General features: G+C 58.1%; 12 protein-coding genes across 12 annotated transcripts; 6 read left to right on the top strand and 6 right to left on the bottom strand.

The window, feature by feature from the left end:
• Positions 1 to 1834: 1834 nt before the first annotated feature.
• On the bottom strand, positions 1835 to 5134 carry BKCO1_7700042 (cutinase transcription factor 1 alpha; the record flags this gene model as incomplete). Its single annotated transcript, XM_020279055.1, has 8 exons — positions 1835 to 2897; positions 2949 to 3128; positions 3178 to 3606; positions 3659 to 3731; positions 3783 to 4561; positions 4623 to 4741; positions 4929 to 4953; positions 5034 to 5134. 8 exons carry the CDS (start codon positions 5132 to 5134, stop codon positions 1835 to 1837), a joined length of 2769 nt encoding a protein of 922 aa, XP_020125836.1.
• Positions 5135 to 5696: 562 nt separating this feature from the next.
• BKCO1_7700041 (nudix domain protein) lies at positions 5697 to 6284 on the bottom strand (the record flags this gene model as incomplete). Its single annotated transcript, XM_020279054.1, has 1 exon — positions 5697 to 6284. The coding sequence occupies one exon, from the start codon at positions 6282 to 6284 to the stop codon at positions 5697 to 5699; it is 588 nt and encodes a 195-aa protein (XP_020125833.1).
• A 727-nt stretch (positions 6285 to 7011) lies between these two features.
• Positions 7012 to 7818, top strand: BKCO1_7700040 (ribose 5-phosphate isomerase; the record flags this gene model as incomplete). The annotated part of the gene is made up of 2 exons (XM_020279053.1): positions 7012 to 7279; positions 7331 to 7818. 2 exons carry the CDS (start codon positions 7012 to 7014, stop codon positions 7816 to 7818), a joined length of 756 nt encoding a protein of 251 aa, XP_020125834.1.
• A 1306-nt stretch (positions 7819 to 9124) lies between these two features.
• Positions 9125 to 9931, bottom strand: BKCO1_7700039 (pf09347 domain protein; the record flags this gene model as incomplete). The annotated part of the gene is made up of 1 exon (XM_020279051.1): positions 9125 to 9931. The coding sequence occupies one exon, from the start codon at positions 9929 to 9931 to the stop codon at positions 9125 to 9127; it is 807 nt and encodes a 268-aa protein (XP_020125847.1).
• Positions 9932 to 11541: 1610 nt separating this feature from the next.
• BKCO1_7700038 (gas1-like protein) lies at positions 11542 to 12752 on the top strand (the record flags this gene model as incomplete). The annotated part of the gene is made up of 3 exons (XM_020279050.1): positions 11542 to 11650; positions 11703 to 12101; positions 12160 to 12752. 3 exons carry the CDS (start codon positions 11542 to 11544, stop codon positions 12750 to 12752), a joined length of 1101 nt encoding a protein of 366 aa, XP_020125846.1.
• A 1322-nt stretch (positions 12753 to 14074) lies between these two features.
• On the top strand, positions 14075 to 14572 carry BKCO1_7700037 (glyoxal oxidase; the record flags this gene model as incomplete). The annotated part of the gene is made up of 1 exon (XM_020279049.1): positions 14075 to 14572. The coding sequence occupies one exon, from the start codon at positions 14075 to 14077 to the stop codon at positions 14570 to 14572; it is 498 nt and encodes a 165-aa protein (XP_020125850.1).
• Positions 14573 to 14817: 245 nt separating this feature from the next.
• BKCO1_7700036 (uncharacterized protein) lies at positions 14818 to 15761 on the bottom strand (the record flags this gene model as incomplete). Its single annotated transcript, XM_020279048.1, has 2 exons — positions 14818 to 15407; positions 15461 to 15761. The coding sequence occupies 2 exons, from the start codon at positions 15759 to 15761 to the stop codon at positions 14818 to 14820; spliced, it is 891 nt and encodes a 296-aa protein (XP_020125849.1).
• Positions 15762 to 16375: 614 nt separating this feature from the next.
• BKCO1_7700035 (uncharacterized protein) lies at positions 16376 to 17280 on the top strand (the record flags this gene model as incomplete). Its single annotated transcript, XM_020279047.1, has 3 exons — positions 16376 to 16442; positions 16494 to 16733; positions 17087 to 17280. The coding sequence occupies 3 exons, from the start codon at positions 16376 to 16378 to the stop codon at positions 17278 to 17280; spliced, it is 501 nt and encodes a 166-aa protein (XP_020125866.1).
• A 1292-nt stretch (positions 17281 to 18572) lies between these two features.
• BKCO1_7700034 (mannitol-1-phosphate 5-dehydrogenase) lies at positions 18573 to 19821 on the top strand (the record flags this gene model as incomplete). The annotated part of the gene is made up of 2 exons (XM_020279046.1): positions 18573 to 18643; positions 18720 to 19821. 2 exons carry the CDS (start codon positions 18573 to 18575, stop codon positions 19819 to 19821), a joined length of 1173 nt encoding a protein of 390 aa, XP_020125848.1.
• Positions 19822 to 21150: 1329 nt separating this feature from the next.
• On the bottom strand, positions 21151 to 22106 carry BKCO1_7700033 (phospholipase; the record flags this gene model as incomplete). Its single annotated transcript, XM_020279045.1, has 2 exons — positions 21151 to 21614; positions 21677 to 22106. The coding sequence occupies 2 exons, from the start codon at positions 22104 to 22106 to the stop codon at positions 21151 to 21153; spliced, it is 894 nt and encodes a 297-aa protein (XP_020125854.1).
• A 559-nt stretch (positions 22107 to 22665) lies between these two features.
• On the top strand, positions 22666 to 24419 carry BKCO1_7700032 (protein pns1; the record flags this gene model as incomplete). Its single annotated transcript, XM_020279044.1, has 4 exons — positions 22666 to 22923; positions 22985 to 23042; positions 23091 to 24012; positions 24065 to 24419. 4 exons carry the CDS (start codon positions 22666 to 22668, stop codon positions 24417 to 24419), a joined length of 1593 nt encoding a protein of 530 aa, XP_020125853.1.
• Positions 24420 to 25089: 670 nt separating this feature from the next.
• BKCO1_7700031 (adenosine deaminase) lies at positions 25090 to 26877 on the bottom strand (the record flags this gene model as incomplete). Its single annotated transcript, XM_020279043.1, has 3 exons — positions 25090 to 25703; positions 25778 to 25792; positions 25848 to 26877. The coding sequence occupies 3 exons, from the start codon at positions 26875 to 26877 to the stop codon at positions 25090 to 25092; spliced, it is 1659 nt and encodes a 552-aa protein (XP_020125852.1).
• Between the last annotated feature and the right edge of the window lie 1003 nt (positions 26878 to 27880).

Raw genomic sequence — 27880 nt, 5'->3', positions numbered from 1 at the left:
AAGTAAAGAAGAGGTTGATTTTACTTTCTGGCTTCTGCAAGAAATACTCATAAGCCCGGACTTCGTTGTTTCTAATAGCTTGCTCTGGTTCTTGGATTTCTAGTAAGAATGGAAGGGACATCTATCTCTCTTTCTGAACCCGTCACTGTTTTCTTGACTGGTTAGTTGTATTGTGAGCCTTTCTCCCCCATCTCTTTGACATGATACCTTAGGTAGCCATCTACCCCGAGAAACCGCCGCCGCTGGCCCCCACAGCCTCGCTACGGCTAGCTAAGCGTAGACTAGCATGGTGCAACAGAAGCATGGTGATAACAGATACGAAACCGGTGCTGTGTATCCAGGAGTGGAAGTAAACGGGGTTCCACGCCAGGGTGCTGCGAGAGTAGATTGTGAGTGGCAATCTAGTGCATTCGGCCGAGAAGGGCCATTGAAAGGCTACCTGGCACGTGGCCTACGCTGAAGCATATCTCCTCGGTCTGATGGTATGGAGAGTGGTATGTGGGCCCAGGACTCCGTCAAAGGCTGGGCACCTGATCCTACGCAGAAGCATAATGCTCCTCGGCGTTACGAGTATAACGACACTAACGTTGATCCTCGGGCCGTTCTAAGCGTAGGGTGATGGCCAGGCGAATAAAATGGCGAGCTGAAGAAGAGATCCACAGGGCAGGTGGGGAGCAGGAGTTAAGGTAGGTACGTGCGGCAAGGTCAGCCGGGCAGGATGATCGACACAGCACTGTTGCTCCTCCCGCTACGGCCGCTTTTGCTTGGTTAGCGCCCCGATCATAGCGCGGCATCTCGAGACGGGGTACGAAGGGTGGCGGGTTTGTGGGGTTTTACAGGGTGGTCACCCCGAGTCTTTTCCTGGACGGTTTGCTGAATTTCCCATGGCGCCGAAGATCAGGCCACACGAGCAAGGTTGGTGAGCTGGAAAAGCCTATCAATCCGGAGAGCTATGAAGGCACGCCGGGCCCTGCTGCGGAGGGGGCATGCAGTTGGCTTAGTCTATGCAGTAGCACCACCCAAAGAGACGATGCCAATCAAGGATGTTGCCTGTTGCCCATGTCTCGCGCCGCCTACGGCTGCTAGGTATGCCCGCACCAGGACAACATGAGGATCAACGGGGTCTCAACGGAGGAGGCAGGTGTACAACTCTGTCGATCCTGCCATTCACTCCGAGCATGGAAGAAGGTTTGCATTGCACAAGACTCGGCCGGCAATAGACCATCACAACCAGAGGGGAGTATTCAGATGGTGTGGGGTTACCCATAGCCCAAGCTTCTTTGCTTGCGCTTATTTCGAGCGAGCACAACGTACCTATTATACATCGCAGTTGTGCCTAGATCGACGTGCGTGATTTGAAAGCGCCAGCCTGCGCCCCATAATCGGACACGGTCGACATGATGTGCAGAGAGCCAATATACGCCAAGCTGTGAAATGCATGAGAACAAGGCACAACATCGCCGCTTCTGCCTGTGATTCGCGAAAAATCCGAAACGTAAAGAAACGAGGTGCGGGCGATTAGCTGCCGCAAGATACGCTTTGACCGGAATAAGCAATGCTCGAAACCAACGCATAGCCACAAAGCCGGGTTGTCCGTAAGTCGAAAGAAGCAAAGCCACATCCAGTTTATGAATGGGGACGGCCGTAACGCTGACTAACACCTTTTATGGATGCCCCGTCCCACCGTGTGTCCCGGTGCACGGGGGCTCAGCAAGCACAGCAGTCATTCTAGTAGCCGCCGTTTAGAGCGCTCACGTCGCCATTAATGCCGAAGAAGTGAAACCTGTTACCAGAAACGCCGCTTGTCAGTAAATGTCCGTTGCTATTGTGATATTTATCCAAATCCCATAGAGTTCAGAGCAGCAGACGCAGCGGCCGGCGGTGGAAAGCCTTGAGGGTACTGCTGTGAGGAAAGGAAAACATACCAATCCTCAACATTAAGCGTTGTTGGTGCGATTGGCTGCCCCCGGCTGCTGTTGCTCCACGTCTCTTCATTCCCCGACTGTTGCTGCTGATTTACCATATCCATGTGTGCCCATATGCTGGGATCGCCCTGCGGCCCACTCTGAGCCATTGGCATCGCCCCCACTCCGTTGGTGTTCAAAGAAGGCTGCCCAGATACCACCGGAGGCGATTGTTGTTGCACACCTGGGTTTGGTGCATGCATTGACATCTGACGCGAGAGCTGCGGATCCACCATGGAATGCTGCTGTGTTGGTGAGATGTTGGGGAATGAAAGATTCGTGTCAGCAGGAAAAAGCTGATCCGGCTGGAAGTTCTGCCAGATGTCTTGCGACAGCCCGGGCGTGTCTCTGGTGACAAGGAACAGGTCCGGAGGAGTGCCAGGATACGAGAATGACGGATTGAACGGGCTGCCTGGACGAGTCCCTGACCGCGAGGGCCCCATGAAGGCATCCTTGTTTTGCCGCGTCATGTCGGGCGATTGTGCAGTCATCGTGGGAATCTGAGGTGGGTGTATGTCTCGGGATGGCGTGACCGCTGGCGTTTGTGGCCTTGAGCGCTCGTAGGAAACCTGCGGTGCTGGCGGTCCGCTTGCAAAGCTCATGTCGAGCTCGTCGAATTTGCGTTTCAACTCATCCTTCGGCTTGGGTACCGCCGTGTGTTGCGCCTGTGGCTGAGGCTGAGACATGTTCGCTGGCCGGTTCTTTTGATGTCTCTTCCCAGCCGCCCTTTGGAGCCTATCCTCCAGGACTTTGTTGCCGAGAATCGACTCGAAGAGGGTGTGGACCATCTTTGCGACAAGCCAGACCCTTGAGACGTCCTTCAAGGCTGTCATGCAGATGGATAGCCTTTGCTCGGTGGCGGCGACGATGGATTTGTTGGAAGAACGCATCTGGTACACGTGCATGATCAAGGCGGAGAATAGACTGTAAACACTGTGGGCTGTCAGAAAACGACAACGTCAGGTTTCGGCGACCCCAACGTACATGAAAGCAGGCGTGTAACGCAACTCATCATGGCTCTGTAGGCTTTCAATGATGGAGGTGATCATGCCGGCTGCCTGATATGCAATCGTACGCGAAGGGTAAGCCGACTGCTCCATTGGATCGGTCCGTGGCGAACCCGCCGGAGGCATGTGGGCACGATGCAGTAAGCAGAGAGTGGTGCTACAGCATGTCAGTTGCTGCAAGACTCAGACGACTTTTCTTCACTCACTAGTAATTAGCATGCAGCAAGGCCGACCAAAAATGGTGGCGGGACTTCTCCCAATACACTTCTTTGGGGCAGTGCTGCAGCCAATCAGCAAGCGCCATATCGCTGTGCGTAAGATCGATGGCATTGGTGCGGCGGAATTTCGAAGCCACCGAGTACTGCTGCGACAGAACGAGCCCCATGATCTCGCAGAGCTTGACGTAATTGATGAAGAATTGGACGTGAACGGGATCTGGGTTGTACTCTGCCGGGCGGTCGGGCTCGTCTTCGATGAAGTCGTCCTCGGAAATCATCTCGACATCGGAATCCTCGGGGTTGATGGCCACCGGCCGTCCTAGCGCAACCGCCACGGAGCGATCGCGCGAGAACAGGGTCCACCAGATACGCTTCCAGAGCCGCTTGTCCGACCGGCTGAGCTGGGATCCCTCGACGCTAGAGGGAGCTTAGTACAATGGTCGACTTGAGTTGGAACGAGAGCGTGTACCTTCGGTGCATGCCGGAGCCCTGAGCCACCACGATGGCGACCCGGCTCCAGTAAAACACATTCTTGGTCACATCTGGAGCAGCTTAGCGCAGCCTCAACGGCGTTTGGAGGGCGAATCCATTACCTTCTGGACCCTCCCAATACCAGCCCATCAAGATAAGCGCCTGCACCATGGTGACTCGGTCATCCTCGTAATTTGCATCAAAAAGGGCCTTGGCGCGTTTGTAGAAGGTCATGGCGGCCGGGGTTGTGGAACCGCTGGAGTCCATGAGCTGGGGATTGGTGCACACACGTGATCCGGCGAGCAGTATGGCCTGGAGAAGCAGCAGCGAGGGCGGGTTCTTGGGATCCCGGTACTGTCTCATGAAACGGCTACGGTTGATGACGGGCACCACGGGGGCAACCCATCTGAAAAAGGCGTCGACCAGCTCGTCGCAAAGAGCGCGGGGCGGCAGCAGAAAGGCGCCACGGGTGTGTAGAATGTTGATCTCCATGTCGTCGAGCTCGTTGACGCGGGCCTTTGCCCCCCGCACGTTTTCCGGGAGCGGATAGTGTACGACATCAGTGGTTCCGTATCGATCGTGGACGAGTAGGGACAGATTGGACGATTCGCCCAGGTAGGCGACGCGGCCGGCCTCCTTGATGGGTGCGCGGGCAAACTTGGGCTTCATGAACTGCACATACGAACGGTTGTGAGTGGCTTGCTGGGCTGCGTAGGTGGGCGGCAGGCTCGTGGAGGGAATGCCGTCAGGAGAGTTAACTACCGTGGTTTTTTCGTCTCGACTCAGGTTCAGCCCGGTCGGGTTCGAGACGGTGGTGGCGACGGTGGGGGCAGGCGACTCGGCGGCGGCGGTGGACTCGCGCCTGGGAGCGCCATTCTGCGGCGTGGTAGAGCCTTGGTCACTGTGGGCGAGAGGTCAGCCGGGGCATGGGGCTTCTGTCGCGCAGCTCTCTCGACACGCACCTGTCCGTCTCCTTCTTGGCCGCCGTCTTCTTCCGCTTGGGCGTGGGGATGCGGCACTCGATGGCGAAGGCGGTGCAGTTGGTGCAGGGCACGCCCAAGCTGGCGGCATCGCAGCGGACCTGGGGGCGCGCTGGTGAGCTCCTGAGCTCCTGCGGGCGGGCGGGCAAGGGCGGTCACGAACCTTTCGTGCATGGCACGTCTGTCGCGCGCGGGTTGTCAGTTGTCAGCCAAACGAACAACCTCGGTACCGAGGCAAACGCGTGTGGGCGTCGCGCAACGGCAGCGGACCAGCCATGGGAGACGTACCTCGCAAGCCCGGGAAGCGCGCTGCCTGTTTCGCACCACGCGGTCAGGGACGGCTTCGCACAGCAGCAGCAGCAGCAGCAGCAGCAGCAGCAGCGCGCGACTCACCTGCGGAAGCTGGGGTGCGTGGACGACTGCGAGCCCGACGGCTGCGAGCCCGACGGCTGCGAGGGCGCGGCCATGGCCATGAAGCTGCCCTCCTGGGCCATGGTGTTGGTGGTGCAGTGGAGCTGGCGGCGATGGGGGGGCGCTGCTCGAGCGGGCGGGAGCCTACCTAGGTAAAGGTGCCAGAGTTCAGATCCTTGCGGCCGATCACACCTGAAGCTGCCAGGTCCTCCAGAGGGAATGTGGAGAAGCTTGCGCCTGGCCGTTGGCACTTCGCGTGCGGTCGCTGTGAGTGATGAGCGGCCGCCGAGCTGCCGCTGCTAACGGCGTCAGGAATACAGGCCCGCAGCGGCCCGCAAACGCTTCGCGCTGAGCCCGCGCTGAGCCCGCGCTGAGCCCGCACAGCCGTGCCTCGCGCACAGCTCCCCTATTGTAGAATGGGCAGGCCATGCTGATTGGCCCGCGCCGTCGCCTGACACCCTGGCCGCTGGAGGATTATTTTAAATATCACATCTGCTTTTGCGTTCCAGAAGCGCTCGTGTTCGAGGTAGAGTGCACCCTGCCGGCCTCATCTATCGAATGCTGTAGATCTGCCACCCCGATCGGGTGATGTTCTCTTGATACGGCCGTACTGTCCCCTTCTGACCAGACACCAGACACCATCGACTACGCCGCCGGCCGCCTCAGCCTGAAGCCCTCCAGCACCAGCGCCCGTTGGTCCGCCGTCATGAACTCCAGCCGCGTGCCGTTGACCTCGCCGCGTCTGACGTCCTCCTCCTCGACCCACAAGTAATCCTGATGCTCGACGGGGTCAAGCCTGATGGCAATTGCCTCGGCCTTTTGCTCAGCCACCTCGACCTCGACCGCGACCTTGAGCCAGTTCGTCGTCTTCTCTCCCGACCCCGTCCGGAACTGCACTCCCACGCCGACCTCGTGCTTGATGGACGTGACGTGGAGCCCTGTTTCTTCCTCGAGTTCTCTGGCCACTGCATGCAGCACTGTCTCGTCGTCTGCATCGACGGACCCGCCCGGCACCTCCCAGACGTTCGGAAACGCGCGCTCTGTCGCGCTGCGCTGGACGAGCAGCAACCGGCCGGCATTGAAGACGAGTGCGCCGACTGCGAGCTGCTGCCATTGTGGATGACGTTGGAGGTAGGCCTGCTGACTGACCGACAGGTGCGCAAGCTCTTCGGCGACAGTGAAAGGCCTCGCCAAGGAGACGATGCCCTGACTTGAAGGGTCCCGTGCCGACATTTGGAAAAGGTACGTGGTTGCAAGAATCGCAAACGATGCACGGAGACTGAGGGTTTGAAGAGCGGTGCACAATCAAGGTAAACGAAAGCCCCGTTTGATGCTGTCCACCTGGCTGTGCGCCTGCGGCTTGTTATCAGTGGACTGCTGCCTGGCTGCGTCGCTGCCTCAGCTTTTTCAGCCTCGCACATGCATGAGTCAACGAGCCTCGCACGGCCAGCTCAGAGGCTGCACTGATGTCCTGTCAGCGATGGGCTGCCACGGCCACAGGGTGACGGCGAAGCACGAGGTGCCGTGGTGCGGTGGCCGAGGCACGCAGCGCAGATGTGTGTGCGAGGGCCCGCTTAGTCATCTCGCTTCGCTTGGATCCCCCGCATTTCCCCAGCTCGACGCCTCGCCTCCGCTCTCGTGCACGTCATTCACGTCATTCCAGCCCCCAGCCGTTTCCAGCTTCCGAGCAACACAAGCGCTCACTGAGCGGTCAGAGACACCGTTCCCCCAGAACCTCTCCCCCCAAGTCGCTTCTGAGAAGAGTATTCCGACGCGAAGGTCCCAGTGCGCCCTCGAGCCGGTGTGCCGTTTGCCCTCACTGCTCGCCGGATATCCCGAAAAAGGAAACCCGGGCACGTACGCACTCGAGGCGGGGTTGTTGCTGCCGCTGGTCCTGCAAGACCATTCCGACTCAATCGCCGTGCTCAACCGGAATACATAAGCGCCGTCAGCCGCCACCATGTCGAAGAAGCACGTCAAGCTCTCCGCAGGCTTCAACGTCGACGCCTCAAACTACTACCAGCGAACAGTCAACAACAACACCGGCGAGACCAAGGTTTTCAGCCAGGATCAGCCCGTCACCGGCACAGCTAAAGTCACCATTACCAACAAGCCCCTTAAGCTTGAGCACAGCTGTACTTCCGGGCCGAACCATACCGAGCACCACTCATCGTGGACACCCAAGACTGAGAAAGAGTCACACACCTCCTCAAACGAGGCAAAGAAGGGTGCTACCTACGACTGCGCTGCCCTCTTTGAATAGTGCCTCGTGGCATCAGCCATGTCCGATCTTAAACCCCTCCGCATCGCCCTCGGCTGCGACGACGCCGGCGTCAGCTACAAGAACACTATCAAAGCCGACTTCGAGAATAACGATCTGGTGTCGTCGGTAACAGACGTTGGCGTCGACGCAAACCACGACAAAACCGCCTACCCTCATATCGCCGTCGACGCGGCGAAGTTGGTCAGTCAGGGCAAGGCGGATCGCGCTCTCCTGATATGTGGCACTGGGCTGGGCGTCGCTATCAGTGCCAACAAGGTTCCCGGCGTCCGTGCTGTTACGGCGCACGACAGCTTCAGCGTCGAGAGGGCGATCCTGAGCAACGACGCCCAAGTACTCTGCATGGGTGAGAGGGTAGTTGGTTTGGAGGTTGCGCGGCGATTGGCCAAGGAGTGGCTGGGCTATCGGTTTGACCCATCAAGCGCGAGTGCTCAGAAGGTACAGGCCATCACTGACCACGAGAAAAAAAACTTTGAATTGCAGTAGTCATAGGTCAGTGTCGCCGGCTGCCAAGCGAGTGGGCTTTTATACGGCTCGTCTTACTCAACTACTGTCGCACCAGTCAAGAAATGCGAATATGCACGTTTTGTCCCACAGCCCCATGCTTATTCCCCATGCCATCAACGAATGGTGTTATGCTCATGTTGATGACCATCGAATGTTTCAGAGGAAAGTCTCGATGGCTGAAGCTGGTCAATCTAAGTTTGATCATAATGTTAACATTTGCATGTGAACCCTTCCAAGATTGCTAGTATGCGGAATTTCTGCAATCCTTGTCATACTGGTAGTTTATGTAGTGGTATTCTACTTCTTAGTGGTTTAGTGTTTGGTCTTGCACGCTGAACATGGAAAGAATCACTGTAGTATTAGAGGCGGGAATAACCGGAGCCGCTAATGTCGGGGGCTGCGCAAAGTTGAAAACTGAGTCTTGCTATTCTGATTCCGCTGTCACTCTCCATAAGGTATGCACCAGGAGCATATATTCCGTCTATGAACGCTATCGCCTATTGGCGCACCGCTATGCTCGCTCTCATGAAAAAAAAAAAAAAACAAGTACTTGATGTATGTCCACAAGATAGGTACAAGATAGGTGGGTCCTCGAGAGTTCCATGCATCCGAATGATACGTACACTATGTCCCCAAGCAACGCAGCTCACTTATATCAAAGCTTCCGGTTTGTTCCTTAAGGGATCCTGCTCACCCAGGAAATATAGCAGAAAAAGCTGGCCGTTCGTTCCATGCCCCTGCATAGAAAAGTGTTATGTTTATAACCCACTCAAGATGTTCGCGTAACGAGCACCAGAACCACGCTCCTACGACTGAGAGGATGCCATACCCCTTTGCGAAATGATGGGCGCTAAAGTAGCATGGGAATTAGGGGTATTGACCTAAAGTAGAAGGTCAAGTGTCAGGTGTCAGATGCCTACAGCCTTGCATATCCCGAGAGGCGGGGAAAAAGTCGGACCCCGCTCCACAGACCAAGGCTGAGGAAGAACAAGGCTGGCATGTGAACGCCTGGAAACTGTAATATTTGCCACGGTGTGATAAGATGCTTGATGAAAGAGTCTAGCTTTGGCCATTTCGTCTAAGCAAAGAATTCTGGGCTATAGCCCAGTTCCAGCATGGTCGGTAAGCCGCAATGCGAGTACGCCAAACCCGAGTCGCCAATCCTCGCGGACGAGATGAAATGCGAAGTCCCCACGATGGGCTCCAAGAACGTTGGTGGAGTAACAGCACACAGTAGACGCCGTTCTTTCGTCTTCCCATCTCCCCTCGCCCCAGACTTCACACTTTACTCATCCAACACCTGAAAGTGCGCATCGCTCGGCCTTCTTCCATTAATATCCAGCACCTCCTGTGGACATGCGCTCATGACAACTACCGCATCTCTCTCCGCCCTAAGCACGACGTAATCCCCCGGCTTCGTCACGGGGTGCTCGAAGCTCAAGTCCTTCACATACGCGGTCCCTGCCGTCGGGATATTCATGAACAGGTTGAATGGGTCCGGGACCCTTCCCCCCAGCCTCGCCTGTAGCTGCCTCAACCCTTCCCTTTGCTCTGGGCTCAGGCTCGGACCCAGCCCACCACCAGCCTCGGCCGATGAGGATGATGCAGATAGGAGTGCATCTAGCGCATCCCAGAAGTTGTCGGTGCAAGACTCATGATACCCTTCGATGCCGAGCTCGGCGTAGCGCCACCGGTCGCACGCCGCAATGAGCGTATCGTGAACGCCCGGTGATGTGTCCTCGACGATGGTCATGATGGGGGCGCGCTTCTGGCTGTACAGCGCATCGCCGACTGCCGGATGTGTCTTGCCGAGGCTGGCGCGCGTGTGGCTCATGGATGTGTACTCAGGCACGCTGGCGGCGAAATTGGCCGGGGAGCTGTATGAAGTGAGTGAGGAAGCGGTGGCTGCAGGGAAGAGGGGGGCGTCCGGCGGGGAGCCAGAAGAGGCGGTGGCGGCGGTATGGAGGGCGAAGGCCCATGTGTCGACGACCTGTGTACCGGACGTGTTGATGACTTTGATGCGTTGGCCGCGACGGATGAGAGTTGCAGCTCCTCGGCGCGCGGGAATGACCTGAGCAGGAGGCTCGATCATTGCGTCGACGTCTTTTGCAGGTGGAGACACAGATGAAAGGACTTCAGTGCGCGAAGAAAGTGCGGGCAGATGCAAGGCTTCGAAAGTTATGACAAGGCTGCAGACGACAAGGCTGGATCAGCTCTCACCGCGTACCCCACCATGATCGGCATCAGTACTCGCTTGCCGTAGCTTTATCGTCCACGGCGGTCGATCCGACACAGACAAGCCCCATTTCTTGACTGGCAGTGCCGGATGGGTCTTGCAGCTTGGATCAATACCTATATAGCGGAGACCGTAGTGCCTCGGAGATATATTGCACCGAGGTAGGTAGTCGTCCGTAGGTCGTCTTTTGTCTCGACCGCCGGATTGCCGCATGCAGACTTCCGCAGGCGCCTCTTCCACAGCCTCTACCGGCAGCAGGCGACGAAACGAGAGCCTCGTGCCAAGAATGCGACGCAACAGTCCGTAAGCAGCAGTTATCCCCCGTGGCGGCGGGTGGGTACTGGCATGGGCAAGAGGGAGGGTGGCGGCAAGGGCAGTTCGGCAGTTTGGCAGTTGAGATGGGAGCTGCATGGGTCAATGCGAGGGTCGTCTTTGCCGGGGCGGCGGTTTGGAGGGCGACAACAATCTGTTTGACCCACCGGGTGTTGGGGTGGTTTGTGAGCAGAGAAGTCGAGACGGGAGGCTGGCGGGTTGCCGCAACGAGCAGGCGCGGGTTAGTCATCAGCGGCGGCTCGGCTGCCCCTAGCGCCCGCGTTTTCCAAAACTCCAACCTCACGCATCGTGGGTCTCATCTCCAAACACCAAGTGAACCAAGTGCACCAAGTGCACCAAGTCGAGATCTCCGTTTGCGGTCGCCTGATCTTTCTCGAACCGCAGCGTCGCGCCTCGCATGCCGTCCGAGGAACGTCGAACCACCACGCCTCGCCCGCCGCACGCAATGCCGACGCTTCCAGCATCCAGCATCCAGCATCCAGCATCCAGCATCCCCGACGCCGAGAGTGGAGCGCTGCCGCAGAGCATAATTCTATGCTTATCTTGCAGTTGGCCCGATGGGGTATGAGGCGCATGCCCCAGCAGGCCGTGCGCCGCAACCCCCGCGCCTAAACCTGCTCGCGAACACCAACACGGCTGCTCGTTCGGCGCGCTGGTCTGTTCTGACGCCAAACGCTGAAGATCCAAGACGTGCCAAGCTCATGCTTCGCCCAGCTGTCGCGCGGCTTGACCATCTGGGCACCCTCGCTCCGCCGCGCCCCACTGTTCTCCGCTACTCCAAAACTCGCGTCACGGGCCTTCTGCCACTTGCCCGCTAGGCCCATGTGTGAGCAGCCGCCCGCCCACCCGAGCCTCAAAGCCGCATCGCTGTAGCAATACCGTTTCGCCGTCGCCCATAGTGGGTCTTTGCCAGCAACCACCAGCTAGCTAAAAGCCCGAGGGAGCGACACCATAGCTCACCCTCTTGCTCACCAGCCTTCGCTCATCACTTCCATTCCATCCCATTCCATCCTCGGGCCCTGGTGGTTCTAATTACTTACTTTCTCTTCAACACACGTTTACCATCTTTTGATTTATTTTTTATTATTTGCCCTCCGTGCCGGCCACGTCCTTTATTCAAACCACTCGTAAACATGCAGTTCAACTCTTTTGTGGCCCTTCTGGCCGGAGCGTCGACCGTTTACGCTCACGGCGTCATTCTTGCAGCCGAGGGCGACAAGGGCAAGAGCCAAGGCTTCCTCGGTGCGTATGCCGGCTATTCCTGGCTGTTTCTAGTCGCTAACCCAGAGCGCAGTCAATGAAAACGTTGCGAGAAATTGCACCGAAATCAACCCCTGCCAACAGGACAGCACCATCATCCGCGATGCCGAGATCACCCAGAACATCGTCAACGGCTGTGGCCGCACCGAGCTCAACGGTAACATCGACGTTGGCGAGCAGACGGAGAACGAGTTGTCAGCCAACCGCATGACCCAAGTGGCCAAGGGCTCATCCGTCGCTGTCACCATTCACCAAGTGAATGCTGACGGTGCCGGTCCCTACGAGTGCGACTTGGACGAGACGAGCAACACCGGTACTTTCACCAAGCTGCAAGTCTCCAACAATGTGCCGGGCGAGAACGGTCTGTCGGACGCCAAATTCAAGGACTTTACCATCAACGTTCAGATGCCCGACAACCTGAACTGCACTGGCGGTGAGCACTCCTCTCTCCCAACCATGCAAGCCCGTAACCTGACCAAGTTGCCTTCTAGCATCCCCCGGCAACATCTGCACCGTGCGCTGCCGTAACAACGCCCTTGCTGGCCCCTTCGGCGGCTGCTTCGCTGTGCAGCAAACCGACAACGACGGCCGCCCCCAGGATCAAGCTGCTGGCGAGATTGAGACCGCCCAGACCCTCGACGGTATTTCCAAGCAGATCCAGGTCAACCAGGCCGACTTCAAAACCGCGATCGAGGCTAACCAGGCGGCCGGCGCCGCTGGCGGTGGTGCGGGCGCCGCGGCGGCTGAGGCCTTGATCAACGGTACAGACAACGCTGGTGCAGCGGCGAGTGCAGCGGCAGCGGCTGATACTGCGAACAATGGAAACAATAATGGGAACTCGAACGACAACCAGAACGACAACCAGAACGACAACCAGAACGACAACCAGAACGACAACCAGAACAACAACCAGAACAACAACCAGAACAACGGCAATGGCGGGAACAACAACAACAACAACAACGGCGGTGGCAACACTGGATTCGGATTCGGCAACAGTTTCAGCAGTGGCTTCGGCAACGGCTTCGGCAAGGCCAAGAGGCAGGTCCTTCGCAAGCGACTTGCTCTTCCGCTTCTCTCTTAATTCTCATTCGCCTACCTCAATAGGCAGCAACAAGCGAGGCCACAATACTCTTAGCCCCAACATCTTCTCTCCTCCTTCGGCTCCGGCGGTGTCCACAGTCCACCTGCGTGAAATCATGCGGGCGGGACTGAAGAAGACGATTATTTATCCCGGGTGCCGGCGCCGAGCTGAGTCGAATAAAGGGAGGACGGGATGGATACCACGCGCCCAGATAGCGTTTTTTTATTTGTTATAACCACCACTGCTATTTACTATACTTTTAGACTTTTGAATATCAAAAAACGAAGTGTCTTTTCAACTTATGTTCTGTCTTGCCCGCCTCTATTGCAGACGGATCCCACTGAATCCAGCGTTTGCTCAAAGTTTGTCCTCAAGCCTATGAGCGGTTATAATGTTGGTTTCTTGCCCGTGTATTCAGCCATCTGCTAACAGCATTGTACTCATATGAGTATCGAGACCAGTGGGGAGCAGCTAGCCTGAACTTACGTATGCATGTCAGCCTATGCAGTGTGATTGTGCAACCACCAGCATCGCCTCGAACCTTTTACCCTGCGGTGGTCCACCGGAGCATGAAATCGGCCAAACAGTTTTGAGAACATGTCAATACGCTCAATTAATACCAGAACTCTCAAGCCATCTTGTCTGCTACTCCCGGGGCCAATATCCGTCAAATTCGTCCTCGCTCGTATTTCCAGTAACACAAACATGCCGTGACACCCTAGAAGAGCTCAGCTTTCATATACTATTGCTCTCTTTCAGGAAAAGCTAGATGTACGAGTGATCCTGCCATGTGTCTGCTCCGCATTTCCCGTGGATTCATGCACCCACCCTTGATGCTTATGGAGCCTTAAATCGGTGCCACCGAGTCGGTTGCCCGCACACCGGGTCCAGCCAAGGCCACAAAGTAGCCATCGCCGCTCTAAGATCTCAGCTCCATTTATCATTTCCCACCCGTTCGCATTTGGCGCGTTTGATCTATCTCAACACCCTCAACCATGGTGGCGTTATTCGTCCTTCCCTTATTAACTTCACTGCTGGTTCTCGGAGCGACAGAGGAACCACAGGGCGAGAACAACACAACTGCCACTAATGCGACGAACGCGACGCATCCTACACCCACCGGTCCAACCACGACGGACGCTATGTGTGGACCGGACCACAACAACACCGTCTGTGTGCTCGACGGTATAGCGCCATGCTGCAGGTCCGTCCGCTTCCCACACCCAAGGTAGCGCTTGCTAACACTCGATTCTGCTCTCCCCAGCCAAAACGGGTAAGTAGCAAGTCCTACAAGTCTCCGTGCGCAAGGCTCCCAACGCAGCATGCACAGCTTCTGCGGTGGCGATAAACGCTACTGCTCGGACCCCGGGTGCCAGCCCCTCTTCGGCCTCTGCCACGTCCCCAATAGCAGCACGCTCGGCAATCCCGCCTGCAGCTGGTCTTCGCAGGGTACCAGTCCGCGCTGTGACGGCCAGTGCGGCATCGACCACAACAATGCGCTGTGCGACGCATCCGCCGCCGCCAACGCGTTCGAGGAGCTGGGTGTATTCGGATATGGGCCATGTTGCAGCAAGGCCGGCTTCTGCGGGAACACAAGCGAGCACTGTGAGCAGGAGATGGGTTGCCAGAGCGGGTGTTGGGGAAGTGATGACGACGATGGAGCAGCCTCGACGTCGTCGGCGAATGGGGCGGCGAATACAGTGACGGTGACGGCCACGGCAACGGCGAGTGCAACAGGTGCTGCGAGAGTGGCGAGAGGCGTGCCAGAGGTTGTTGTTGTGGTGGGATTGGGGGTTATGGGGATGATGCTAGAGATTTAAGTGCGTAAATAATACTGCACGTTAGGTATATCCGACTTGGGGTGATGTGTGGAATGTGATGTTCGATGACTTGGGAATGCTGGTTTATCATAAAATATACTTGAAACCTGGCAGAATGCGCAACTCTATACACATGCCTCCTAGTGAACGCCACCCCCTCAGGGATGTTCCTCCCCTTCCCCGATTAGCATCCCTCCCTCGACCCAACGTCTGAATAGACAGCGTGCGACGGAGGACATGGATTATCACCACGAAGCCTTTCCCTGCTCCTGGGGATCCACTAAATTCCGATCCAGCGGCGAGGACCCTTCCATCTCGTGTCTCTCATCACCAGAGCACAGCTCCTGGGGCGCTTCTCTCCCACCCAGTTCATGCCTCGCATTTCCCGCTTTCATCTCGTGGCGCATCCCCATGCCATCGAGCTCTGCCGCCGCCGGATGATCCTCCGGTTTCCTACCCTTCTTCTTACTCCTCATCCACCACAGCGCCAACGCCCCCAGACCGCCCAGTCCAGCAACGCCGCCAACTGCAATCCCTGCAATCGCACCGGCCGATAAGGCTGCTCCTCCTTCACCGCCGTCGCCGTTGGCTGGCGCCGGTGTCTCGAAGCCGGTCGCGATGGCAGAGGTCGAGGTTGAGGAGGAAAGGCTTTTTGTCGAGCTGGCGGCGCTCGTGTCGATGATTCTGAAGGAATCCCAGGCACCGCCAAGATCGAACAAGTTGGAGGGGTCCTGACAGCAGGTAGCCGTCGCATCCTTGTGGTCGGTATCGCAGCACACCTTCCCGGCAGCGTCCGGGCAGCGGATTATGCCACAGCCGTAGTCGGGAACTTTCGCTGTCGAAACAGTCAGGCGGCGATTCTCGAGCAGCCCAGGGCCAGCCTCTCACCTTGGCAGAACTGCGGACAGGCGGCAGAGGTCCAGGTCTTGTCGGTGCAGGTGCCGCGGTTGAAGCGGTACTGGGTGGGGTTGAGGACGTCGCAGATCTTGTTGTCGAGGCAGCTGACATTAGTGGTGCAACAGAAGGACTCGGCTGTGTCGAGGCGACAGGCATAGTCGTTGGTCGCGACGGTGCCGTCCGGGTAGTAGCAGAGCGGGACCTGACCGAGGTCGCTGCCCAGCGCAAGCCAGGCGTGGAGGAGGGCGAATAAGGGGAGTCCATGGCGCGAGGAAGGGCGGGCGGCGCGCATGGCAGCAGATGTGGAGGAGAAGAAGCGGCCATGGGAGGACGGAAGCAGCGAGCGTCGGCCTCGGAGCAGCTGGGGGGGCCATGCGAGTGCGAGGTGCAGCTGGGTCGCACAGCAGCTGCACAGCGCCGGTGCCACCGCCGTCAGCAACGTCGTGATGCTCCGTCCGCTGGCGGAGAGACTGTGCATTGGGCCATGGCCGAGTCAAGGCTGCTTCACTCTTCTTTCCCCGGACAAGCAGACAAGCAGTTGCTGACGGGATTTGCGGGCTTGAGCATTTGCCCCGCCCTTTCCGCGGGCGAGCCTGCAGAACGCAGTGAGTGCAATCCTCCGACTCCAGAGCACCGCGAGATGGAAATCGGGCGTTCGGTCTGTGGCCTCGACTCGCACGCGACGTTACGTCAGCAGGCCGAAGCGACGCACACGAAAGCATGTTAACTGGATGAGGCAGTTTGAGTCATTTGTCTTCAGCACGACCGCTGCTGTCTCCTCTCCGCCCCAAACTCCGCCCTGGCTATAGTCACTATAGATGCCCGGTGGTGTCTCGTTTCGTGGTGCCCTGGCTCCAGCACGGGATTGAAGCCTCCCCCTTTGCATCCTTCGAATCAAGCACCGACATGTCCGCCCCAGCCCCAGCCGACAGCCTCGCAGCCAAGGTTGCCGTCATCACAGGCGCATCCAAGGGTTATTGCTGTGATCACCCCTTTCCAGACACCATTCTCACGTGTTCGGCAGCCATCGGCCGCGCCACAGCCCTGCGGCTCGCCTCACTCGCCGCCAGCGTCGTGATCAACTACGCCTCGTCCACCAAGGACGCCGACGAGCCGGTGCAACACATTGGCAGCGACCGTGCTGTCGCCGTCAAGGCCGACTCGGGCAGCATCCCCGGGTTGGAGCGGCTGGTGAGCGCCGCCGTCGACAAGTTTGGCAGGATTGACATTCTCATCCCCAACCCAACGCCGCCGTCCTGCAAATGTGCGACCTGGCCGGAACCTCCGAGGACCGATTCGATAAAGCCATGCAGCTCAACGTGAAGGGCCCCTACTTCCTCTGCCAGGTACGGCCTTTAATCCCTCACCCCTCGCTTGCCGCCCCAGCTGCACCGCCCTTAGGCTAATCGACTTCTTCTTCCTATTATCCAGAAAGCAGCGCCGCACATGCCGCCGGGCTCGCACGTTGTGCTGATCAGCACCTCCGTCCGCCACTTCCTGAGCATTTCGCCGAACTACCTATCTTCTGTACGCCACGACCAAGGGCGCCGTCGAGCAGATGACGCGCGTGATGGCCAAGGACCTGAGCCGCAAGGGGAATCTCTGTGAACGCTGTAGCGCCCGGCCCCACGGGCACGGAGCTGTTCTTTGAGGGCAAGAGCGAGCAGCTGCTCAACACCATCAATGGCTGGACCTGGACCCTGTTCGGTAGGATAGGCGAGCCCGACGAGATAGCGGAGGTCATCGCCTTCGTGTCCGGGCCCAGATGGGTCAACTGTCAGGTATTTGAGGCGAACGGCGGCATGGCGTAAAGAGGGGAGTGACGCAGGCCGTGGTGGTCACTGAAGAGTCATCTCGCTGCTGACATCCGGCAACTGGTTTGTTGGGAGCAACGGGTGATCGAATCACCAAAGAGAGAGATGGGGAGACACATTAGGAAATGAGACAAGGCACTTCCATTCGCACCCCAAAGAAAGGTTAAAAAAAAAAAAAGGTAGGGCTGCGCAGGGCGTGGTGCCACTGCAAAGGCCCAAGGGCCGACCAGCAGGGCGAGTGCAGGTGGCGGCATCGGCATCGTGAAACGGGGGAGGGCTCGATTGCGATCGCGCCGGCGGTGACCAGATCTCGGACTATCGTGACATCGTGAAGCGGCAACACGCCGACAAGTGAGTGGGCCCTCTTGCGCATTTCGTCACCGGTCGGATGCCGTGGTCACAGCAGCCCGTCGCGCCCGTCGCGCCCGTCGCGCCTGTCCCGCGACGCAAACAACACGCGCCTGCTGCACGCGCGCCTGTCCCGTCGCATGTGATACAGGCGACGCAGTGCCGCGCTCCCCAGAGCCGTCGCTGCGGCAGGCACTCGCATCGCAGTACGGGGGAGCGCCCACCAGGCTCCGTGCGGCCTGTTCCGAGGGGCCCCATATATCTGGCGGAAACCACCTCGCCAAGATGACGTCGCGCCGTGCGCCGGGGAAGTGGGCAGCGAAGGGGTGTCAGTGCACAGCCTCTCGCAGCGCCAGCGTCACACCCAGCCCGCCGTTTTCTGGCAATTTGGGCAGCGTTCGCCCTGGCCAGCCCTGTAGCGCCCGAGCGCTGTCGAACCCGCAGCCACTCACGGCGCGCCGCCTGCGGTATTAACGGCGCCCGCCCGTGGGCCGTCCAAGTGAGCGCAGCGCGGCAGCGTGAGCATGATGCTGTTGAGGCGGGCCGCCGGTCCAGTCCCTTCCTTAGGTTGCTGGCTTGTGCCACGAACCCTTCGTGTGCCGTGGCGGAATGTGCTACTGTTGCGCGCCTGCCCGGCCTGCGCTGAGCATCTACAACCTGCAGGCCCCCATTGGTGCGCCGCTGCTGCCCCGCCGCCTTCATAACCCCGCCGCCCGCCCGCCTTCAGCACCACATAAACACATCACTGCCGCACCCACCCCCCAGTTCCCCTCCACTCGTCCTTCTCCTCACTTCTGCGCCTGTTGGTACGTACTCCACTCCCTCCGCACTCATCTGCATACTGAACCCCCGTGCTGACGCGCATCTGCTCCCAGCAACCAGTACACTCCTCTCCGCCCTTTCCATACCTGCGCGTGCCTCGCACACCCCCGCTCCACACCATGGCCCAGTACGACAGGAAGGCGGTTCACTTCGGTGGCGGTAACATCGGTCGCGGCTTCGTCGCCGAATTGTGAGTACTTGTCCCTGCCGCCCGCCCCACCGAGCCCGAGCCGCGCGAACTCCCGCTGATTGCTCTACCTACACAGCTTGCACAAATCCGGCTATGAGGTCATCTTCGTGGATGTCATGGACAAGATCATCGACGCTCTGAACTCGACCAAGAGCTATACAGTCACCGAAATTGGCGACGACGGTGAAAAGACGTTCCAGATCGACCATTATCGTGCCCTCAACAGCAAGTACAAGCTGGACCAGGTGATTGAGGAGATCGCAACCGCCGACGTTGTCACCTGCGCTGTCGGGCCCAACATCCTCAAGTTCATTGCCGAGCCCGTTGCCAAGGGCATTGAGAGCAGGACGCTCGACTACCCGCTGGCTATCATTGCTTGCGAGAACGCCATCAATGCAACCAACACATGGCGCGGCTTCATCGAGGAGAGGTTGTCGGATGACACCAAGCAAAAGATTGACACCAAGGCGCGTTTCGCCAACTCGGCCATTGACCGCATTGTCCCGCACCAGGACCCCGATGCTGGCTTGAACGTCAAGATCGAGAAGTTCTTCGAGTGGTGCGTTGAGCTGCCCCCCTTCGAAGGCGTTCAACACCCGAAGATCGATGGCGTTCACTTCGTCGACCACCTCGAACCCTACATTGAGCGCAAGCTGTACACTGTCAACACCTCGCATGCCTCGGCCGCTTATTACGGCTACAACCGCAACAAGAGGCTGATTCATGACTCCATGCAAGACAAGGAGATCCATGATATCGTCCGCGACTGCCTTCGCGAGACCGCTCACCTCATTGTCAACAAGCACGGAATCTCGACAGAGGAGCAGAACGACTACGTGGAGAAGATCATCAAGCGCATCTCCAACCCCGCCCTTGAAGACGACGTCAGGCGTGTTGGCCGTGCGCCTCTCCGCAAGCTGTCCCGCAAGGAGCGCTTCATAGGCCCCGCTTCGCAGCTCGCTGAGATGGGCGAGAGCTTCGAGCACCTTCTTGGCGCTGCCGAGATGGCCTTACGCTTCCAGAACGTTGAGGGCGACGATGAGAGTGTAGAACTCGCGAAGATCCTGAAGGAGAATGATGCGAAGGAGGCAACGACTCAGATCACTGGTCTGGAGGAATCGCACCCTCTCTTCCCGCACGTTCTCAAAAGAGTGGAGAAGGTGCAAAAGGGCGAGTGACTGCATGGCAGCGATGCGTCGAAGCTGTGAGGTGGTGCCCCCCCTCCCCCCCCCTGCATTTTCCTTCGTACGGACACGAAAAAGGTTTACGGCTTCATGGCGGCTGCTTGAGGGTAGCGCGCCGTTTTCTTCACCCTGTGCGTTTTCAATTGCCTTTTCTGCTTCTGGGACTGCAGCACCTGCGCATCCCGCGTTTCTTTTTCGGTTTTCTTCACGATTATTCCCCCTATATGATTTATCCACTTTATCAATTTTGGTGCAAAGCGGGCATGCGTAGGAGAGGTGGGATTTGCTAGCAATTAGGACCAGACGAAAGGGAGCATCAGGCAGTTTTCCAGACATGCCGTAGCTCATGTCTTCCTTTCATCCGAGGATCATGGGTGGCGGCTTTCTGTGTAGAGCCTGCACTAGATAACAAAAATAGAGCTACATGGCCTCACTGCTTTGTCCTCACAAGGTGCTTATGGCGCTGAAGGTGCTCCTGGCTGCACTAAGCTTGGGGGCGCCGATTCATCCCCTTCCTCGCCACTAGCGAAGAGGAAGCTGAGTGAGAGTGGGTGGTGGTGACGGGGTCCACACAGTTCGTGCCCAAAATGCTACCACGGCGCCTGCACGAGCACCCAGGGGAGGTTGCAGTGGTTTGGAGTACGGATCAGAGAGTGAAGACGGTGTCACGCGGACCTAGTGGGAATCATTTTCCTGATTCGTTACACCTCGGTCCGTGCCGGTTAGTTCAGCTTGTGGCGGGGAAGACAGAATGAAAAGGGAAAGTGACAGCCAACTACTCAAATCGCTCGCGTTGCTGCCAAGCGCTCCAGCCGCCGCGGCATTAAAGAACATGATGGCGTAGGATTTTGGGGGTGGGGAGGCGCACATGCGTCAGGTGGTGTTTTTGTCCCTGCGTCTGATGCGAACGGAGGCCGTGGGGTTTTGGTGCCCAATACATTGGGCACGTTCTCCATCGAGGTGCTCACTGCTTGGAGTTCGGGCGCCGACGCCGTTTGGGGTGGGTATATGGGGCGGAGAGCGTTCCGGGCGGTGTGGGCGAGAGGCAGGACTTCTTGGTATGTATGTTCATACATGGGTGGGGTGGGGTCGGCCGTGCTCGAGGGTAGTGGCAAGTCGGCTCGAGCTCGAGCCCGAGCCGGGGCGATGCGGGCCGAGTTGCGGCGGTTACGACCGGGGATGAGTGGTTTGGATTTTCCTTCCCCCTACCTACATATATAATCGACTCCCAGTAACGACCCGCCGTACATGCAAGTGAACTGTCAGGAGTGCGCTCGCACAAATCGGACTACCTGAGATAGTGGCTTGATACCTGTCGGATAGTCAGGCAACAGTGGCCTTGTCGTCCTCCGGTAGAATATCCGACACCGCAGGCACCTCGCTCTTCACCATCAGCATCCATGTCCACAAGTCGATATCGTTATATGCCTCTGTCCAGGAATCATGCGCCAAGTCGGGGTATCTGCTGAATCTCACATCCGCACCGGCCTTCTTCAGCGCTGCAACCATGCGCTCGCTCCGCGATATGTCGATGATGCCATCACGCTCGCCGTGATGCACCCACTCCGGAACATGGGCAATCTGACTCGCTCTCAAAGTGTCCCCGTAGCCGCAGATCGGGACCAGAGTGGCAAAGCGGTTTGGAGTATGCAGTGCCAACTCCCAAGTGCCGCCACCACCCATGGAGAAGCCAGTGAGGTGGACGCGCTGCAGATCGATGCGGAGATGGGGGAGGACTTCGTCGAGGAGCGAAGTCAGGATGGTCTCGTTCCAGCCGCAGCCGTTGGCTGGCGTGAGCATGGTCAGGCTGACGGTACGTGCAAGACGACCCCGCGACAAGGCGACTTACCCATGTCGAGAACAGGAGTCAGGGTTACGAACTCTTCGGCAACTTTGCAGCACACGTCGGGTGGGACGGGAGTGGCTGAGAGATCGGACTTGGAGGCTCGCGAGCGCAAGCGCTCAGCCATGGGGATGGTAACGCTAGGCTCAGAGCCATCCTTGAGCCTGTCGTAGCAGAGGATGATCTTGGGGATGCCGTGACGCAGGCAGGCGTAGGACTCGTTTGGGCCCCGTTGCGATTCGCCAGCACCATGAAGGAACACGACCATGGGCCACTGCTTGTCCTTCAGCGCAGTGTAGTCTGGGGGAAGCGAGAGGAAGAAATGGTAGCCGAAGGTGGCGGCAGAGACGGTCTGCTGGGCAAAGAGGAAGGGGATATGCTTCGTCTTGGCGAACTCGTGACCCGGGTCTTTCAGTCTCAGCTGTGGATAAGGCATTGTTGGAGTTGGAGAAACGATGTGGGCCCTGAACGTCGACGGCACGGGCCAGGAGGCCGGGTTTATACTTTGATGCTGACATCATGCTGATACCATCTGTCATGTCTGCGGCGCCAGTTGCTGAGGGCCACAGGGCCTCCGCAGCAGCGATGCTGCGGACACAGGCTCGCGCTGCATGTGGCACCGAAGGCATCAGGACGGTGCCCATGACATTCGCACTGGAGCTGGCGGCGACGGCGCTCTGTGCGTGGCAAATCCGGGGCGGCACACCGGACACCAGCCGCGTCGCCGCCGTGAGCACGCTGGAGCGGTGCAGCGGTGCAGCGGTTGACTGAGGCGGTGGCCTGAGTGTGAAGTGCGATGATCGGCGGCAGCGAAGCCTGTGGAGGGGCTCCGGCACCTTACCCGTCTTGGCGAAGCGGTGGGCCGATCGTGCAGGGAGGCAGGCACGATGCTGTCATGTCCACAAGCTTGTGAGCTTGGCCCTGTGGCCCTCACCCTCCAACTCCTCGCTGTGTTCTGCATTCCACCTGCCACCTCGCCTTGTCGCCTCGCAGCCATGGCATCCAACGACTACTACCAGCAACCGCAAGGCCAGCCGCAACATCCCCACTACACCGGCCACAACAACACCGCGCCCTACCAGCCGCCCAACGAGCCTCCCAAGCAGTACGCCCAGCCGCCCCCGGACTATGGCCAGAACTATCCTCCACCAAATGGCCCTCCGCCCAGCGGCGCAGACGCCGAGAAGCCGACGTTCGACCAGGCCTTCAAGCTGGACAAACCCAAATACAATGACTTGTGGGCCGGCATTTTGGTATGCGCACGCCCCCGTTGCGCCTCGGCCCCTGGCAACTGCGCGCTGACATTACATCCAGTTCATCGCCGTCTTCCTGGGCTTCGCCGCCGTCTCTGGCATCGCAATCCAAGGCTACGGTAAGTGCTACAGCCCAGCAGCACGTGCAGGCCACTGACGCGTCTCAGCCCACACCAAGGGCTTCAATGGCGGTGGCATCTACAACGGCGCAAACAACTTCGGCCTCACCACCAACACCATCGTCCTCTTCGTCTTCTGTCTCTGCGTTGCCATCGTCTTCAGCTATGCCTACGTCTGGCTCGCCCGCGCCTTTACCAAGCAGTTCATCTGGATCACCGGCATCCTGAACATCATCTTCGGCTTCGTCACCGCCATTTACATGCTGTCGCGCCACTACTGGTCTGGCGGCATTGTCTTTTTGCTCTTCTCTATCTTCATGATCATCGCCTTCGTCAGCTGGATCCCGCGCATCCCCTTTAGTGCCTTGATGCTGCAGACTGCCATTGACGTTTCCAAGAAATACGGCCACGTCTACTTGGTCAGCGCCATCGGCGGCCTGGTCGGCGCCGCCTTTGGCGCCTGGTATTCCGTGACCCTGGTCGCCGTTTACGTCAAGTATGAGCCGGGAAACAACCCTGCCTGCAGCACTGGTGCTGGCGGTTGCGGCAAAGGCAAGGTCATCGGCCTTTTGGTTTTCATCACTTTCGCTGCCTACTGGATCTCCGAGTGGCTTAAGAACACCATCCACACGACCATCTCTGGCGTATACGGCTCGTGGTATTTCTGCTCCCACAACTTCCCGAATGGTGCCACGAGAGGTGCTTTCAAGCGCTCCGTGACATACAGCTTCGGATCTATAAGCTTTGGCAGCCTCATCGTCGCCATCATCAACTGCCTGCGCCAGCTTTGCTCTATTGCCCAGCAGCAAGAAGCTGCCGAAGGCAACCTCATCGGCTCCATCCTCTTCTGCGTCCTCGGCTGCATCATCGGAATGCTCGACTGGGCCGTTCAGTTCCTCAATCGCTATGCTTTCTCGCACATTGCCCTGTATGGCAAAGCATATATTCCTGCTGCCAAGGATACTTGGACGTGAGTAGTCTCCCCTGAAACGTATTCGACGAGACATCTGACCCGCCGACAGGATGATTAAGAACCGTGGCATTGACGCTCTTGTTAACGAATGCCTCATTGGCCCGGTCCTCGGGATGGGCGCCACCTTCATCGCCTATGCCTGCGCGCTGCTCGCATATCTCTACCTCATCTTCACCTCGCCCGCCTATAACCAAGACGGCGCTTACACCCCTGTGGTAGTCGCCTTCGCCTTTCTTATCGGTCTGCAGATCTGCAACATCTTTACTACTCCTTTGAGCAGCGGCATCGACACCATATTTGTCGCCTGTGCCTGGGACCCTGAGGTGCTCATGCGGGATCACCCGGACCTTTACGCACGCATGATCAGTGTTTACCCCCACGTCCAGCAGGCCATCCATGCCTAAACTCGTCGGCCAATTGCGCTTCCTCTTCCCGCTCCTCTATTCGCCGCAAGAGGTTATACCCAGTGGCCAGCACACCGTCCTCTAGACGTCAAGAGCGTTGACGCACAACTCTGCAGAGGCAAGCCTGGGCATCACAATCCCGGACGGCTACAACTGTGATATTTTTCTTAATGATCCCACGAGGAAATACGGTGCGCGTTGCAGTCCAATAGCGTCAACGGACGCTTTGTGGTGTGCAACGCGAAGAAAACGTGATACCCCTCCTTCTGACGACTCTACCGACCTTGTAATGTGTTTTGTCTCCCTCAGTTTTCCGAAAGTACATAATGTGTTTGTTGTTGCTGAGTAATGTATGGTTTGCGTTGTGCTGCAGAAGTAATAATCGGCGTTTGCATTGGAAGGGCAAGGCGATTAATGCATTCCTAACCATTCTCTTGTTGTTCATCTTAATAAGTTGGTGTTTGGCCCACGCCATTCTACGTCTGTGCTGTTGAACCGCACCGCATCTTTAGATGCATCCGAAGATGCAGAACGAAAAGCAGGCAGTGTGCCGGGCGTTAAAGCCCCGGTTTCCTCCACGCCAAATGCCATCAAAAAATCATCCAAACATCCGGCATCCACCGCTCTCGCCCGCAGATCTCTCGACCTCTTTTCTGCCGGGAAGTACCCCCTAACACGTCTCATTCTCAACCTCGGCCCCATAAGCTTCCACAATCCACCCGCAAAACTCCTGCCACTGGTTTTCGAATACTCGCCCAGCTTCCTTCTTCTCTGCATCAGGCATGCAGCTGTATTCCAAACTCCACTCGGCCAACTTCCTCCATCCTCTCAAGTCCATAGCTCCGTTTTCTCCATCTCCACGACCAGCACCAGACATGACTTGATACCACTCATGACTCATACTGGCCTCCCAACAACCGGGGTCATCCGTATTGATGGTGCACGGCACACACATGGCTAACAGGATGGGTAAGGGGTGGTTGCGGATGCCCGAGGGCGCGAGACCAAGGACCTCGTTGGAGATGGGGCACGCTTCGATGGCGATGTTACGGGCGCGGCAGAGCTGGAGGAGGTAAGGGTGATGCTGCGGCAGGGCGAAGGCGTGGCCGATGCGCTTGGAAGAGAGGAGGATGGCGTCGTAGAGGTTTTGGGAAGTGGAAGTCTGGAGCGTTTCGCCGGCGTGGAAGATGAATGGGAGGTCGAGGCCGAGAGAGTCGCAGCGGGCGCGGAAGTCGAGGAGCTCTTGGATCCAGTGGAGATGTGAATGGCCATCGTCTTCTTGGCCTGTTGATGCACCGACGTCAGTCAGCCGGGCTATCACCTTCTGGGGGGGCTTCGGACGCCGATGGGTTACGAACCTTGCATGTCGAATCCTGCGTGCCGGTCAGCTTCAGCTTTCGGTGCATCAACGAGGCACGGGGAACTGACCACAGATCAGATCCGGATACTCCTGCTTCAGCTCAATGCAGTCGTCCATCATCCACCGCATGTTCTCCCGCTCGCACCGGCGAAAGCTGCCATAAATGAATCTCGCTCCCCAGAACACCAGCCGCTCAGCCCTAATCTTAGGCAACTCCTCATCCAGCACGTCCTTCAACAAGCCCACCATTTCCTTCCTATTAAACTCCCTACTCCCGTCATCCGCCTTGACGAAGAACTGCCATTGCATGGGGATCCTGATCTCAGCATAGCTAACCCCGTCGCGCGCAAGGTGCCACAGCACACGCTTGAAGTGGCCCTTCCACGCGCTCGTGTACGAGACGAGGCCGCGCAGCACGGCGAAGGAGCGCTTGAACAGCGCCCAGATGCCGTCGACCGTCTGCTCGGGCGCGTAGGCCCGGTCGGGATGCAGCACAATCTTGCCGCGCAGCCAGCGCTCCGCCTCGGCCCGTCCGCCGGGGAAGTCGCGCAGGAAGCGCGCGTACGGCATCCACGAGCCGGCGACGTAGGCGGGCGAGAAGACGCCGACGCCGTCGTGGGCGAGGGCCAGGTCGGCGGCCGGCAGCACCGCAAACGTCGGCAGCGCGGCGGCGAAGAAGGCCGCGTGCGTCAGCGGCGCGTCGGTGCGGATGCACATGTGCGGGTTGCGCTGCGCGTCCGCCAGCAGGTGCTCCGGCGGCAGCATGGCGTCGAGGTGGCAGTGCAGCAGCGCGCCTTTCGGGGCGCGGGCCGCGATGGCCAAGATTTTGGATTCGGCGATGGTCGGCAGGCCGTGGAGGAACTTGTGGCCTAGCTCGAAGCCCGTGCCATTGGGGTGCATGGTGTGGAGTTCTGCCTGGTCTTGCTCTTTGAGGGCCGTGAGGATGGCGTTGGCGCGGCTCTCGACGGCCGTCGAGGGAGAGAGGTTGGCTGTGAAGGACTGGGCGTGCTCGGCGGCGATGAGGGCGGCGCGCGCGGCGAGGTAGTCATCTTTCGAAGCATAGCGGTGACCCACGGGGGGAGGGGTGTATTCGGTCATTGTGAGCTATGGGATGTTATGTTGGAGGGGGAGACGGCGAGCCTCGAGTATCTGACGTTCTGGTTTATATATTGATCTGCCCGTAAGACGATGCTGACATACACACGTGCATGCATGATGCGCGAGACGGTGACCAAATTCGTGTAGTGAAGATGGCGTTGCCGCGTTGAGTTAGCATTTCGCAGCGATGACTGTTCGCCCACCGGAGATCCTACAGGACAAAGGTGGGGTAGCCACCTTCCTGGTTCGGATGACACACGCAACAAGTAAATGTGGAAACAGGGCGTCCGGTCCGCATATGCATTGCACACTGCGAACCTGAATATAGCCAACAGCTGAAGCGATGCGGCGATGCGTTGAACCGCTGTACCTAGCTATTTGCTCGGTAGTCTTAAGCTTATGTATGTGCTATGATATTAGTGCTAGAATGCTTAGCTTGAAAAAGAATACTACTGTATATGAATCCAGAAACTAGTATTAAATCCATGTTCTTATAGATACTATGCCCGTGCAATCGCATCCATATACTTCAATTGACGCTAGCGCATTAGCCGTATGGCCCATCAGCGGCAGAGCAGCAGAGAATCCCTCTGGTGAATCGGTTTACGTTCTGCATTCCCTTGTTCTCCAACTGCTTAAGAGTGAAAACCATTAGAGCATCTCGTCCCGTAGTCTTATTATCAAGCAGAAAGTAACAGCAGGTATCAACCCCCAAGTCGGAAACAATCTTTTGCAATTCAGTAACATGCATTTACGCACCCGCACCGAATGCTCTGCTCCTTCAGCCCTGTATAGAGAATACTGGATATCACACACGTACCGGAAGGCTCAGTCCACCAAGAACTGTCATTTTCGTGGCACGTCAGCTCAAGCTTTTGCTGTCACCTGCAGGTTCCCTCTTCCTGCAACCTTTCCCATGCTCCCTCTGACACTCCATCACGACCACACAGCAGCGCGCTAGGCATGTCATTCGCGTGCGGGCCAGTGTGCTGGGATGTGCGAC

Source organism: Diplodia corticola, assembly GCF_001883845.1.
Source record: "Diplodia corticola strain CBS 112549 chromosome Unknown scaffold77, whole genome shotgun sequence".
In the NCBI taxonomy this organism is placed as follows: domain Eukaryota; kingdom Fungi; phylum Ascomycota; class Dothideomycetes; order Botryosphaeriales; family Botryosphaeriaceae; genus Diplodia; species Diplodia corticola.
The sequence above is the reverse complement of the archived record's forward strand: the minus strand, read 5'-3'. Positions and strand labels throughout refer to the sequence as shown.